Source organism: Echeneis naucrates, chromosome 22, assembly GCF_900963305.1.
Source record: "Echeneis naucrates chromosome 22, fEcheNa1.1, whole genome shotgun sequence".
Classification (NCBI taxonomy): domain Eukaryota; kingdom Metazoa; phylum Chordata; class Actinopteri; order Carangiformes; family Echeneidae; genus Echeneis; species Echeneis naucrates.
This window is the reverse complement of record NC_042532.1, coordinates 2098937-2114230: the sequence shown is the minus strand read 5'-3', so window position 1 is coordinate 2114230 and position 15294 is coordinate 2098937. Positions and strand designations below refer to the sequence as shown.

Here is a 15294-nt window from a genome sequence, read left to right as displayed (position 1 = left end):
CTAGAATGGAAGATTGCATTGATACAATTGGGTCTGCAAAATTTGTCAGCAAGTTAGATTTGCTAAAAGGGTACTGGTAAGTCCCTCTAACTAACTTCGGCACGTGTAATGCTTCAACGGCTCATTAATACTGTCCTGTCTGGACTGCCCAGTTGTAACGCCTATTTAGATGATCTGATTGTGTTCACCATAACGTGGGAGGCACATATCTCCATCCTGGAACAGGTGTTCACTCGCCTTGCGTGCGCAACGCTGAACCTCGCTAAATGTGACTTTGGCAAAGCCACTGTCACCTACTTCGGGAGACAGGTAGGCCAGGGTCAGGTAAAGCCCCTAGCTGCGAAAGTAGTGGCTATAACTAATTTTCAGGTCCCAAAAACACGTAAAGCGCTTCATAGATTTCTTGTTGTTCAAGCGTTGCGCTAACGAGCCCCAAAGCTGACTTTGCCTGGTCCTCACTGCACCTGACTTGTCCCATGCATTTAAACTGGAGGTGGATGCCTTTGCGTGGGAGCCAGGGCTGTCCTGTTGCAGGAGGACAGTGATGGAGTTGATCACCCAATGTGTTACTTCTTGCATAAATTCAACAAACACCAAGTGAAATATTCAGTCATAGAGAAAGAAACACTTGCTTTGTTGTGGTCACTTACGTGGGTTTCAGTTCTCTGTCAGTGGTGGTCTACACTGATTCCCTCATGTTGATTGCCTTCCCTGCCCTAATGTGGTTCACCTGTGGCTTGTCTAGTCACTGTATTTAAGTCCTGTCTTTTGGTCGGATCCTTGTCCCTTGTCCAGTGTCTCGCTGCCTGTGTATCTCTGTGTCCCTTGATAAAATGTTGTCTCTTGGTGTATGTTTTCCTGTTTGGTCTGCCTGCCTGCCTCTCCATTATTTTGTAGTTTTTGGTTGTTTGCTAATAAAGCTCAATCTTCACCTTTACACCCAGTCTGTGGTTCCTGCATTTGGGTCCTCATTCCGGCAACACCCCCATCCACCATGACAACGAGTTGCAGACTGTGGCTTGAACAAAGGAGGGGGAAATCCTGTTTTAAAGGTGCTCCCTTACAGCTGCTGGAGTAGGTACCTTGACATGTACAGACTGAGCTCACCTCCCTGCTCCTTCTCCCTTTTATCGGCAGTCCCGTGACCAACCAGAATTCATGGTGCGTCTGACCAGTGGAGGCCCCTGTGGCTGCCTAACCTGGGTTGAGCCATGACCTTACCTGCCGAGCGGCTTGGTGCAAAAGCTCAACGCTTATCAGATTTTGAGCATAGCTGTAGGCCTGCGTTTATTCTGGGCTCTAGTCAGGCCTTGACATCGTTGTAGGCCTCCTTTTATCGTCATCACATGGTCAATACCACAACAATGTGCTGCTTTCACCATAGTGGGCTATGGTCAGCCTCTTGTGATCTGAACAATTTACAGGAGATTTTTAATTTAGGGTTGCAATTTGGATTTTCTTCACAAATTAACTATTTGAGAGGTTCATTCAGCTCAGGAATGTGCTTCCATCTCGATCTTAAAATGTCAGAATAAAAAGCTGAGCAAGTGTTTGACAGCTGTGAGGGATCCAGTTGTCTACAAAACATCAATCAAACTGGATGTCAGAGACTGACAGTAGTGGTGGGGTTGATGACAACAACTAATCCCATGATGCTATTGTTTTGATTGAGAACAACAGGCGTGATAGTGCACATTCAATGAAAACTTGACTTTTTCCTTATTTCTATTTCAAACATTTTGGTATGCATCTCAATTTCCATTCTCTCAATTTGTATCTGCATATTGTGTAAATTACAGTGTAGTATATTGTGTTGTTGTTTGGATGATCATTTTAAAACCAAAGCGACATCTCAGTCTTCATCACCTAAATCCTACTGACTTTTCCCCACTCCTCTACAGGAAGCAAGAGGTTAACATTAGGCTGTTCCTGTTGATAAGCTGAGTCATTTCAGTTGAAAATAGACTACTGTTCTCACAGTTTGCATGAGAATTATTGACTTGATTCCCTTCACTGTGAAACAGAAACCTGCTAGGAACAGGGTTTCCTGATTACATGCGTTGATCAATGTCAAACATGTGATAGGTGATTCCAGTTTCCCAAATATGCTGACTTGAAGGGGAAGAAATTGAGTGAATTACCAAGACTGTGCTTTAGAGCTTGAAATTAACTGGGTTTTAGGAAACACTGGACAGGTTTTGGGGTAGCAAATGTTGTTGCACAGCAGAAGAAAAGATTCATAACTTTAAAGTAGAATGATGATGTAACATATGCTCTGTGACTTCAGGCCGTAGATTAAAAAAACAAAAAACCAAAACAAGCTGTACTTCCTTGTGCTCAGAAATTCCAGTCTAGCAGAGAGAGCAGAAACGCCCTGTAGGATGGGTTAGTAGGGTGAAGAAAGATTGAGGGACTGAAAAGTCCCAAGACAGAAAAACAGTGAGTAATTGAAGATCTAGACACACAATAGCAGGATTCTGTCCACTCTTCAACATGAGCTGGGTCAACGTTGCAGGTAAGGGTCAGCCATTTGAGTTTATTAAAGTGGAAATTTATTGTACCATGTTATATTTCCACTCAGATTAACAAGTGAAATGAATTCACATTCAGGTGACATTTAAGGGTTGGAAAAGGGAAGATGAGATGGGTTATATTTATTTTTCTGAATTGCTGAATTTGCAACCTTTTTTGATTTGCAGAGGGTTAGAATTTGTTATTTCCATACATTACAGTTCGTGGTCAGGGGCTAGAATGGAGCCTCTACGGGTTACTCCAAAGATGTTTAACTTACACATAATGGACCTTTAGCTGATTTGTGGCCATTGGCTGCTAGCTGGGTTTGGGTGATATGTGGGTGAGGTCATGGTGGGCTGATACTGAGTCAGAAATCAATATTTCAATCTGCTGATTCAGATAATTTCTCACTTTGGTTAAACAGTCACTACTGCCATCACCTTTCACACAATCTTATGCTCAGTTCCACTTTTGACTGTCCTTAGCTTAATGTCTTTGTCCAAACTCTTATGTTTACTTTAATTCAAATTTATTTTTATACAAGAGATGAATATCCGTGCAGCTGGAGACACACAGTAGAGAGGAGATTTTTTTTAAAGAGGAAATATCATGAATCTGTCAAAATTTTTCAGTGATTGACAATGAAGTTCATCATTAAAAATACCAAACATAGACAAGAGAGGCAAGGTTTTAAAAAGGTTTAAAAATATGACAGTGATGTTTAAAGGGTGGAGTAGGAAGTAAAAAATGTTTTCAGCTTTTGGTCAGTCAGGAATTGTCTCATATCTTCTGGGAGTGTGTTGCGTAATGACAAAACACTGCATTGCCATGTTTTATTCTGGACCTTGAGATGATCTTCAAGCCTGTCCCAGATGTCATAAGGGTCCTAGAAGGCAGGGACTTCACCTTTATCATACCTCCTTGCTATGTTCAGTATTTATGAAGCAACTATGTCTGGAAAAACAAACATTGCTAACACTACACTCAACTTTGCCACAAAGCTGTGATAAACCAAAAATCATAACCATCGTCTGGTCTATTGGCCTTGATGATAAAGTCATCAACATTTTTCCAATGGCACAATGTGGATTACATAACTGTGTGTGTGTGCATGGATAAGTGTATGTCCCTGCAACTTCATCTTCAAGATCAACTGGATCACAGGAATTTGCGATCTTCTCTTTAATGTGTGATTTCAGTGTTGTTGGCTAGCAGAGTGTTTTCTGCACCCAGAAATGAAAGGGTTAACTCTGCAGCTCCTTTGTCAGCAGGTGAAATGCTTTGTGCTGGTCACATCTCGTCAGGATCAGATGGACCATTTTCTTTTCACACAATTGTGAATTAAGATGATCACAAAATAATTTTTACATAATTTGGTCTGAGTAAAAACACATCTCACTTTGTACAAGATTGTATTCATAACTGAAAAACTCAGCCAGTTTTAGTATACAAAGACCTTTACATACACCAACTATGAATCTGGTGGTTGTGTTGTGACTTGAGAGGTTGGAGTTAAACAAAAACTAAAAAATAAGTGCTACCTTACAGATAAACCACATGAAAAAATGTTTCTGTTTCTAATTTGTTACTGTATGATATATTTAAAAACTTTCAAGATTTTTGTAGGATAACAAGTGAACCCTTTGAAATTCCTTCATGTGAAAGCCATACATACTCAACCCAGTTTGAAAAATGTGGAATATGTTGGGCACAATTAAACTACAGCTTCCAAGCTGCAAGAAACGTGTAAAATATGTGCTTTGTTGAGAGCAGGTATAAGATAAAGATTCCAGTGCAATTTAAATTAGCTCACTTCGTAATTCCTTGACTGTTATTCAAATAAAACTAACAGCAGCAACACACCTCATAACATCCAGGAGCCTTGTGTAGGTTCCTTGTTTTTTCATTTGAGTAGCTTTCATGTTATGCAAAATCTTCTTTTTTCTTGGAAATTATTCATAGGTTGCATCGTCACATGATACCAAGGTATCATTTTCAGAAGATGTAACAATAATTTACTTGTATAAAATAAATCTCTTTAACTGAACATAACCAGGGAAATTTCAGATTGAGGTTGGTTGGCACCGAGGCCCAGAGTCCACCAGGGTGCCCTGCATGAATCCAAAGTGCTGGGTTATACTGGAAAGTCTGGTATCAACAGCCACTGTGATACTGAGTAAAAACTTGACAGAACAGACCAAAGAGAATCAAATCAAATCAGATTTCTTTTTATAGCGCCAAATCATAACAAAGTTACATCGAGGCACTTTATATATAGAGCAGGTCTAGACCACACTCTTTATAAAATGATTTAAAGAGACTGAACAGATCCCCTGATGAGCAAGCACTTGGCAACACTGGCAAGGAAAAACTTCCTTTAAGAGGCAGAAATCACAGCCAGAACCAGGCTCAGGGGGGCAGCCTTAATGATATGATCAAAATGACTGTCATCAAGTTAAACAAAGGTTGTTTATCACAACCCTGCCGATGATTTAGATGATAAGTGCACTCTGGCATTGTCCTGTGATGTGTGACTCATTCATTTTCAAAAATGCAGTCGGCTTAGGTTGCTGCCCCACCCACCCCTAACCAGATCCTCTAACAATGCAGCACTGTATGACGGGATGTATCTCTGTCCAACAGGGTTTGGAGGTGCCACAGACTCAAACGAAAGGCGGATCATTCTAGTTGGGAAGACTGGAGTAGGGAAAAGCGCGGCGGGAAACACTATTCTGGGGAGAGAAGCATTTGAGTCAGAACTGTCTCCATCTTCCCTGACTTCTGACTGCCACAAAGCCAAGGGGAATGTTGGTGATCGAAAGGTTGCTGTAATTGACACTCCAGGACTGTTTGATACAAATTTCACCCAAGAGGAAGTTTTGAAGAGAATCAAGATGTGCATATCCTTGTCTGCTCCTGGCCCCCATGCATTCCTGGTGGTTCTTCAGTTGGGCAGGTTCACTCAGGAAGAGAAGGAAACCATCAAGATGATTCAGGCTACTTTTGGGGAAGAAGCTGCTCAATATACAATGGTGTTATTTACTCATGGAGACCAGCTGAAGAATCAAACCATTGAGGGCTATATTTCAGAAAGCACAGACCTGAAAGCTATCATTCGGAATTGCCATGACCGATACCATGTCTTTAACAATGAAATCAAGGACCTTCAACAAGTCAGCCAGCTCCTGGACAAAATTGACAAGATGACTATGGCTAACGGTGGAAGCTACTACACCAACCAGATGTTCATGAAAGCTGAAGCAGCTATAGAGAAGGAGAAAGAGCGACTGCTGAAGGAGATGCAAGCACAGAAGCAGAAAGAGTTGGATGAGTTGAGAGCTAGATGTGCAACAAAGATATACAAAAAGGAGGAGCGACGCGTGCACGTGAGATATGAGTGCGAAGCCAGAGCTCGAGCTGAAAAATCAAATGAGTTTGTCGGTGCTCCAGTGGTAGCCATAGCATCAGCTTGTGGGGCTGCAGTTGGAGGTCTGCTTGGCATTGCAGCAGGTCCCATTGGTTTGGCAATTGGAGTTGCAGCTGGAGCAGCTGTTGGAGCTGGCATTGGTGCTTTGTCACTGACAGTATCAAACCGTTGTCACGTGCAGTAAGGACAAAGGGATGTAGAGCAAAATGGAAAAAGAATTAACCCTGCAATTAACTCTTAAGCTCTGCACAAATAATTTTACTCGAATCACTTAATCACTGAAATAATGTGATCTGAAGGAGCTAACTTACAATGTCTGGAGTTTGTACTTATTGGTTCTAAAATTAATATCATATAATTTATGTTGTAAATAGAATGTACTTGCCATTGATTGTGGATGATTATAATTGAATGATTGTACATTTGTAGAAATCTAAATTAAATCGTGTAACTGTACGTATGGATTCTGCATTGATTTATGCACAGATAAAAAAGGACTGGAGAAAAAAGCAGGACTCTAATTCATGTCTCACAGCAGAGCAGCCTAGCAAAAAGAAGGTGCTGGGGTCAATTGGCAGGCTGGACCAGGGGACAGGAGTCAAGGTGAACACATCAAGTACATTATATATACTGCTTATCTGTGCAGGGCCACTGTCCCTGATGATATTGGGCAAGGGCCTAGTTCACCTTGGTCAGGTCACCAGTCTGTTACAGGATAGACATATACATATCTATACATAAATAGCCATTTACATCACTGATAAACCTACTGTGCACATCTTTGGACAATGGAAGGCAACCAGGGAGGGTGCACAGTCCTAACCTCTGCTCCCCAAAGGTGTAGGGTACAGGAAAAATCCAAATAACTGATATGAAATTTAAACAGGCAGGTAATCATGCAGACTATAAAGCCTGGTAAGAAGAGGTTGACACTCTGGCAGAAAATGAAGTGTTATGGAATTGATGAAGGGAATAGGAACAAGAGAGCAGGTTAAAACAACCCAGTCTTAATTAAAGTACAAGGCCACTTGACTTTGTAATAACAAATCCAAAGTAAATCTCATCATTTACTGAGCTTCCTGAACTGTGAGCGACCTTATCCCCAAACCTGTTGGTTCTTATTGGATCCTGTGTACTAAGATGGCTCATTATTTACCTAAAACAACAACTCAAAAGAGGTTTTATCATAGGAGACAGGGCACTATTTTCCATTGTGGATTAACCTATTTTTCTACGATTGCCCATTAGTTGTTCTAATGAAAAAGGATGGTGTCCCATAGGGGGCACATTGGTGTGGAAATGTAGGACTTGTTAGCGGTCCTCTTTCACTCGTAGTGTACCAGTTTGCATTGATCTTCCGCATTTTATATAGTGCTATCTTTAGAAGAACAAAAAACAAAGTTGTGTTTTATCTCAACAGAGTCCCAGACAAAGAAGAAAAAGAAGAAGGGGGATGAACTCCGAATCATTCTGGTGGGGAAGACAGGAGCAGGGAAGAGTGCAGCAGGAAACACTATTTTAGGAAGTGAAGTGTTTCAGTCTCAACTGTCTTCGTCCTCTTGGACATATCAAAGCAAGCGAGCTGAGGGAGAGGTGAGAGGTCAAAAGGTTGTTGTCATTGACACTCCAGGGCTATTTGACACTAATTTCACCCAAGATGAAGTGTTGAAGAGAATTGAGACATGTATCTCTTTGTCTGCTCCTGGTCCTCATGCCTTCCTCTTGGTTCTGAGGCTGGGGAGGTTCACCCAGGAGGAGAAAGATGCTATTAAAACCATTCAAAATACCTTCGGTGAAGAAGTGGTTAAACACTCACTAGTGTTGTTCACACATGGAGACAAACTTAAAAAACAAACCATTGAAAGCTTTGTGTCAAAGAGTGCAGAACTCAAGGAGCTGATTGAAGTTTGCCACGGGCGATATCACGTCTTCAACAACCAGGTGAACAACCCTAACCAGACTGATCAGCTCCTGGAGAAAGTCAGCAGGATGATTCTTGAGAACGACGGAGGATACTACACAGTAAAGATGTTCAGAAAAGCAAAAAAAGCCTCCAAGGCAGAGGCAAAGAGACTTTCAAGGGAGCTGAAGGACACAGAGCAGCAGAGGAGGAGGAACTTGATGACTGAAATTGCGCGAGAGATGAACTTAACAGAGGAGCGGAAACACAGTAAATGTGATCTGCAGTAGGAACTGTGAGGCAGGCAAGGCTGATGCAGAAGCTGATGTATTTTTACAATGCAGTGGGCAACTTGATTTTTTTTAACTGATACAGGGGACTTATAATAGAGGACTTCAATAATGTGTTAGCCCTAAGATACCCTTCCTACATAATGATTGCTCTGCCTCTTATGCAAGTACACGCTGGGGCATAGTGAACATGATCATGAACATGAACAGCTAAAAAGAATGGGATTATGGATGGATGGACTGTGGAAAGTGGCAAGGTAATCTGGATAATTTTCACAATTTTAATTATGTTATGATGATTGGATGTGTTTTATCTAATCTAATCTGTTCTATGTATTCTATCTACAAACAAGATTTTTCAAGTGAGAATGAACATCATGTGATCGTTCAGACAAATAAAATTACAGATGAGTGAGCCAAAACAAAATGACTAGAATAATTCTTATCTACTAAGTATGAGCTAAAAGATTTAAAGCACTCCACTGTGCTGTCAGGATAAAAGTAATTATATCTCATGCTCATGCTTTATTTCTTAAACAACCAACAATTTTCATTTTCAACAAATTGAGACCTTCATTTGTTCTCTCTCATATTTTGTCTTATTTCTATTATTTTGTTTTGTAAAGACAGTTGACAGTTTTCAGGGTGGTATGGATTTTAGTTTTGAATAGCGGATAATTAAAAAAGAAAAAAAAAAAAAAAAGTTATTTGTGTCCTTGATCCCTAAAGATCTGTTTTTGTACAGAAATAGCAAAGGTCAAGTCTGTAGTTCTTCTCTTGTCAGGTAATCAGACTTTTCTTTGCATGGTTTATTCATAAATGTATTGATTTCTTTTTTAAGTTGCTGAGTTTATTCTGATTAAAGGCTTATTTAGCCAGTCATCTGAGACACAACTGTCACAACTGACATGATTTAAGTAGTGCATTATATTATTAATATGTATATAATGTACTATTTTTTTAATGGTAAATTTTGATAATTAAGGAGTTTTATAGCCATCATGCAATAAAAAAAGTTGTAAAAACCTTCAACTTCTATTCAAAGTTTGATATACTAATATGACTTTAATCATATTAATGTCAGGCTGGGACTCACACAGGACTCAGGAGCAGAGGTTTTGTCAGTCTCAGACTTTATTCTCGGTAGCAATGACCTCACAACCGAGTGAATAAAGGAAACCAGGCTATGAAACCTTAACTGTAGCGGGGAGTCACGAGGGAAAAAGGGGAACAACACAAAACTCTCCGTAGGGAGGAAAACCTGACTAAACAAAAGAAAACTCACTCGCGCTATTAAGCGGAGGATCAAGGTAACTCTATAAAAATGTATAAAAACTCAAAATCACTCTCAAGGAGGAAAAACACAAAAGCTATGAACATTAATCTAAATAACAGATTGTACAAACAAAAAATTGCTCATATAGAGGAAAAACAAAAGGCTATTGTTGGAAACGAGCTAACTCAGATATAGAAGTTTACAAACAAAAATTCACTCCGTAGAGGATCAAAGGCTTACGCAAGGAGACGAGGACTGTGGCTTGGACGTACGCTGGTGTGAGACATGAAATGACGACACACTGGCACAAGACAAGGGAAAGACAGGCTGTTTGAACTGTGGGGGGAAATGGGGAACAGGTGGACACAATCGGTAATCAGGAGGACACACCGGAGACATGAGGAAGGGCAAGTGTTCTGAAACGAGAGGAGAGTTAGGCATTTCAAAATAAAACAGGAAATGACGAGACACAGTGAGCCCAGACAAGACGACCTCACCACGGTGTGACAATTAATGATTATTATTGAACACACAAGTCAAGCCTATTCATAAACAATATGATTATTTACGATTGAAAGTACCAGACATAAAAAAAATAATAAAGAATGAAATTACCCAATAAATTAAGTTTGCTTTCAGCCAATCGCATATCCCCTTACATTTCTCAACACTTAAACCATTGGCCACCATCATCATTATGGCAACAATAAACAACACATTTCGCAAAGGTGGCATATAACATATGGTCACATAGTTTATGTTCATTCAAACATTTAACTTTGCTAAGCAGTACACTTCAATTAATTCAATGACATTGCATGATTTACTAGGAGGGGATAATCAGATAAATGTTTCTGACAGTTTGAGGTTGATTACGTCTCTCCATGTGGTTGGCTGAAAACAAACACAACTAATTGGCTGATGAAACTGTCAATCAGAAATACAAATTTGATTGACAGCTTTATCAGGCAATGGAGACGTTGGTTGACCTGCAACATCAGATCAGTCTGAAAATTCAACATACAGATTTTGTAAATGCACATTTCGTTATCCACCTGCTCCATGAATTTATATTGCAAGTGTGCCTCAAAATTACATTTGTTAAGTCCGAAATACAAGTATTCCGGTTTCCTCCATCGGCATCAAGTACAGAGTTGGGCTTCAGAGGGACTTAATCAATAGTGAAACCTGCAGTGTCATGCCCTCTCTTTTCACTTCCAACATTGGATAGAACTCACATTAAAAAAAAAATTTGTATATTTTGACCATGTGCTTTGTCAAAAGGACAACAGCTTGTTTCGTAAAATGCTCTCACAATATTTTAGAAAACCTCCATCTGTGTATTTGGAAGGTTTGACACTTTTGTTCCTCCCCAGGTTGTCTTTTCCCCACCCAACTTAATTGAAAGAAACCAGATCGATTGTGTTGCCAGATAGCGCTTTTTCACAGTGATGTCAGACAACTTCCATTGTGAAGTCAAGCAGGGAATCACTACATCCTGTTTGAGCCTTTTAACTGAAGATGCTCAAATAAACTCAACATATTTTCTAAAAGATTGAGATTATAATATTTCTCTTGTAGTTCTTATCATCACCATTTCCCTTGGTATCATTAGTGATCATTGCCGTTACATAGCTGCGTTGATGTGGGAAAATAACGTAAAGATATGCATGCTAACCGGCAGGCTAACAAGCAGCCACTTCAGCTATAGACTTAATATGATAACGCGATGCAGCCAGGCAGTATCTCCATGCTGAGCTGGGTGGACCCAGCTTTTTCTGTGCCCTGACCGACTCTTCTTTACTCCATGGCGCCTTTTACCTACTTTTGACCATTCAAGCCTTGACAGGAGCAATGGTATCCAACACATTTAACCCTCTATGGCATGGTTTTGCCCTCAGGCAACAAACCACTATTTTGGCCCACACAGTGCACCTTTACATTTTTTTAAGTAAAACATCACATTAAAAGTCTGATGATGAGTCTGTGACCAATGAAATTTGAGCTGGGTGTGGTATAGCAATGTACATGTCGTTGTTTGGATTACCAGGCACCCGCATGTTTTGGAACAAAGCCACCCGAGTGTCCCAGGTAGCTGACACCATGGCACTAAACAGATGGGTGCAGCAACGTTCTGAATCAACTGAAGGCCTTTCAGAGAGGACATCCAGATAGTAATGAGTTACAGTAGTCCAGCATTGAAGTTACAAATGCATGGACTAGTTTTTCTGCATCATCCTGACAGAGGATGTTTCTGATTTTTCCTAGTTTTATGTGAGGGACAAAGGACATGTTCTGGTCAAAGGTTATTCCAAGGTTTCTTACAGTGGAGCTGGAAGCCAAAGTAATGCCATCCAGACTGATTAGATGATTAGATTCTCTGAGGTGCTTAGGGCCGAGTACAATAACTTCAGTTTCGTCAGAATTAAGGAGTAAAAAAATATGGGTCATCCAGACTTTTATGTGTTCAAGACATGTCTGGAGTCTGACTATCTCATTGACTTCATTTGGCTTCATTGATAGGTACAGCTGCATGTCATCTGCGTAACAGTGGAAGTTGATGCTGTTTTGCCTGATAATGTTGCCTAGAGGAAGCAGATACAGCGTAAAGAGGATTGGTCCAAGTACTGAACCCTGTGGAACTCCATAACTGACTGCAGGTCATGTTAACATGAACAAACTGATGTCTATCTGATAAATAGGATTTGAACCACCTTAGTGCAGTTCCTTTAATCCCTATTTCATGTTCCAGTCTCTGTAGTAAAATATTATGATCTATGGTGTCGAAAGCAGCACTGAGATCTAAAAGGAGAAGTATGGAGGCTGATCCATTGTCTGAAGCAATTAGAATATCATTGGAGACTTCAACCAGCGCTGTTTCTGTGCTATGATGGGCTCTAAATCCTGACGGAAACTCTTCAAACAAACCGTTCCTATCCAGGTGGTCCTGTAATTGTCTTGCTGCAGCTTTCTCAATGATTTTAGAGATAAATGGAAGGTTCGATATGGGTCTATAGTTTGTCAAAACATTTGGATCAAGATTTGGCTTTTTAAGCTGGGGTTTGATGACTGCGGTCTTAAGAGCCTGAGGTACATAACTCAAAGATAAAAGAACACAAAAGCTGCCTGTTTAACTAAAAACCCGAACTACAACGAACCAGCATCCTAGGATGTCCACACATTACCAAGTATGTAACAAAAATCTATATCAACCGTCAGTTCCATTATATAAAAATTTAAACCTGGCCACATTTCGGCAGAGGACATAAATATTGAAAAGAATGCAAAGTTGAAAACTAACAAACAAAGCTCTGTTATAGGGAACTACCAAAAATCTCCAATCTGCTGAGTACAAGGTTTAGAGCACAAAGCACAGCCGAGGCGAGCCATCCGTCTCAGACAGCCGGCTGGACTGACTGACAAGTTACATCTCTTGTAGACTGCAATCAGGCACGAGGCGCGGCCGGTCGGACAGGTGCTGCACCAATCCGAACAGATAGGAGGGTCCAGGTGAAACAGAATGGAGGGAAAGGAGCCGTACCAATTGGAGGGAAGGAGGCATGGCCAGGCGTGCAGGATTGCGAGAGAGAGAGACACACACAGCACTGATGGCTGTACACATACCCTGCAGCCATAACATGGAGAAAGCTGAGGAGGGAGAGCGGGGCGATTCTTTTTTTGACGATCGAATCCTTGATCTTGCTGTGTTTGGAGTGAGTGGAAGCATTTTGATCCCACATTTCACCAAGCTTTCAAGGTGATCAGGAAATCTCATGGGTGACGGTGGAGACGAGAACAATAGTGAAGCTTCTCTGGAGGGTGTAGATGCAGCAGGTGGGTCCCAGGCCTGTGGTGCAGGTGATGGAGGAGCTGCTGCATCTGAAACGTGTGTTAGGGATGCTGCAGGTGCCGCTGTAGTTGCTGTGGCCAAATTCTTTGCTGGGTCCTTGGTTGGCGAAGCAGGAGCCCTGCTCTTGCTCCTCTCTTCTCTCTGTGGCAGCACAGGATGTGGTTCAGAACTATTCTGATGCCTCAGAGCATTGAGGAGGTTACCTGTCACCAGTCTCACTCCACGTCTGTTCAGGTGTGGGCCTTTTTCATTAAACAGATCCTCTCTTTGCCAGAAAGAATTAAAGTTCTTGACGAGACACAGTCCTCTGGCCTCACAGACCTTTGACAGCCATGTATTCAGTTGAAGCAGCCGGCTGAATTTGTTGATTTTCCTGTCAGCATTTGGGAGAGGTCCGCTAATGAACGTCGGTACTGCCACTTTACCAAAACTATCAAACAGTTTATTAAAGTGTCTTTTTTTTTTAAGATTTCAGACTGTTTTTACTGACTTCTCCCGCACCCACGTGGATAATCAACTTTTTCACTCCTTGGTGTTCTGCCAGTTCCTCAGGGAGTCCTTCTGTGATATCAGAGACAGTGGCACTAGGATAGAAGTAAGTAAGCATCCTGTTCATGTTTGTTAGATATGGCTCCTTTTCTAAGCAGAAGAGTATCTTTGACTTTGACTCTTGACACAATTGTTCTGTTCATCTGCTGCTTTGTGCTGCCTTCATAGTTCTCAGTGATATTATAGTTTTCGCTGTTTGTTATTTTCAGTCAGATTTGCATCTGACATTGGTAAAAATCTATAGCGGAGCCTATAGCGGATCCGGGGCAGAGTCAGTTTGCTATCTGGGTGCTTTGGTGTCAGATTTTTTATTTATTTTTTTTTTTAATCAATGGGGCGACGATATCAGGGTTCCCACGGGTCCTTAAAAAGTCTTACAATGCTAAATTAAAATCCGGGTAATTAAGGCCTTAAATTGTCTTAAATCCACCATTAAATTTCCAGGCAGTGCGTTTAATGCCAATGGGAAAGCACAGTAGTTAACCGTAAAACATAGTGAGTATTTGTTTGATTAACTTGGTACAAAGACCGTGTAGTTCATGAGAGACTCATGACTTTTACGGTAAATCAGCGACAGACTGACGTCGGGCTGCGTGCCGCCTTTACTCACCATACGCCTCGAAGTGAGCGGTTCTAACATTCTTATTTTGTGTGTTTGGAGAGGTGTCCTCCACCACAAAGAAAAAAATCTTACAGATATAATTTCTATTTATGAAAATAACACACTTTATCATATTGAGACCAATAAGTTATTTATTTTTTCCAATCTGAATTGGACTATATATCAAAATCTGGCACATGGTGCATTTATTCGTTCCAGATGGAAATGGATGGAACATGATGAAATGAACACAATATTTTAATATACGTAAAATCAATGTTGACCAACAAATATTTGAAGACCCCTACAAATCTCAAGGAGGATTAAATATGCTTTCATTCTTCTAACAATCTTCAAGGTGAAATGGATTAAACACTACATTAAAAAATAAGATAAATGATGGCCTTAATCTGGTTTTTGGAAAAATCAGTGGCATAGACTTCCTTCTTAAATGTGATTTTGATGTTAAACTGTAAATTTAAACTCCCCATTTGATTATCTAATTTTCACAGGCATACTGTTGGCTTCTTGTGTACAAACAACTTTTCTCCCCACAAGCATTTGATATGGAACCATAAAAACATCAGATATAAAAATAAGGCAATATATTATGATAAATGGGCTAAAAACAATATTTTGTTCATATCACAATTGCTCAATGGTTATGGTTAGTTACACATTCAGAATTCTGAGACAATTGGTATTCCAATACCTACTTGAGAATATTGTATAACCTGATGCAATACCCGCATGCAATTTAAGATTATTACAAGGCAGCAATGTATCTAATGAACAGCCAGTATCAAAGATTGATATTTTACTAAATGGCGTCCATATAAAAACTAATTAATGCAAAAACAAACTGTTAAAACATATGATACACTGCC

General features: G+C 40.4%; 1 protein-coding gene across 2 annotated transcripts; it reads left to right on the top strand.

The window, feature by feature from the left end:
• The first annotated feature begins 2367 nt into the window (after positions 1-2367).
• LOC115035999 (GTPase IMAP family member 7-like) lies at positions 2368-8900 on the top strand. Of its 2 annotated transcripts, XM_029494083.1 has the most exons (3): positions 2368-2515; positions 5158-6544; positions 7362-7498. In XM_029494083.1, exons 1-2 carry the CDS (start codon positions 2494-2496, stop codon positions 6123-6125), a joined length of 990 nt encoding a protein of 329 aa, XP_029349943.1. In that variant the 5' UTR covers positions 2368-2493; the 3' UTR covers positions 6126-6544; positions 7362-7498. The 2 variants fall into 2 exon arrangements, with proteins under 2 accessions (XP_029349943.1, XP_029349944.1); XM_029494084.1 differs by lacking the exon at positions 5158-6544 and having other exon boundaries at positions 7362-8900.
• The last annotated feature ends 6394 nt before the right edge of the window (positions 8901-15294 follow it).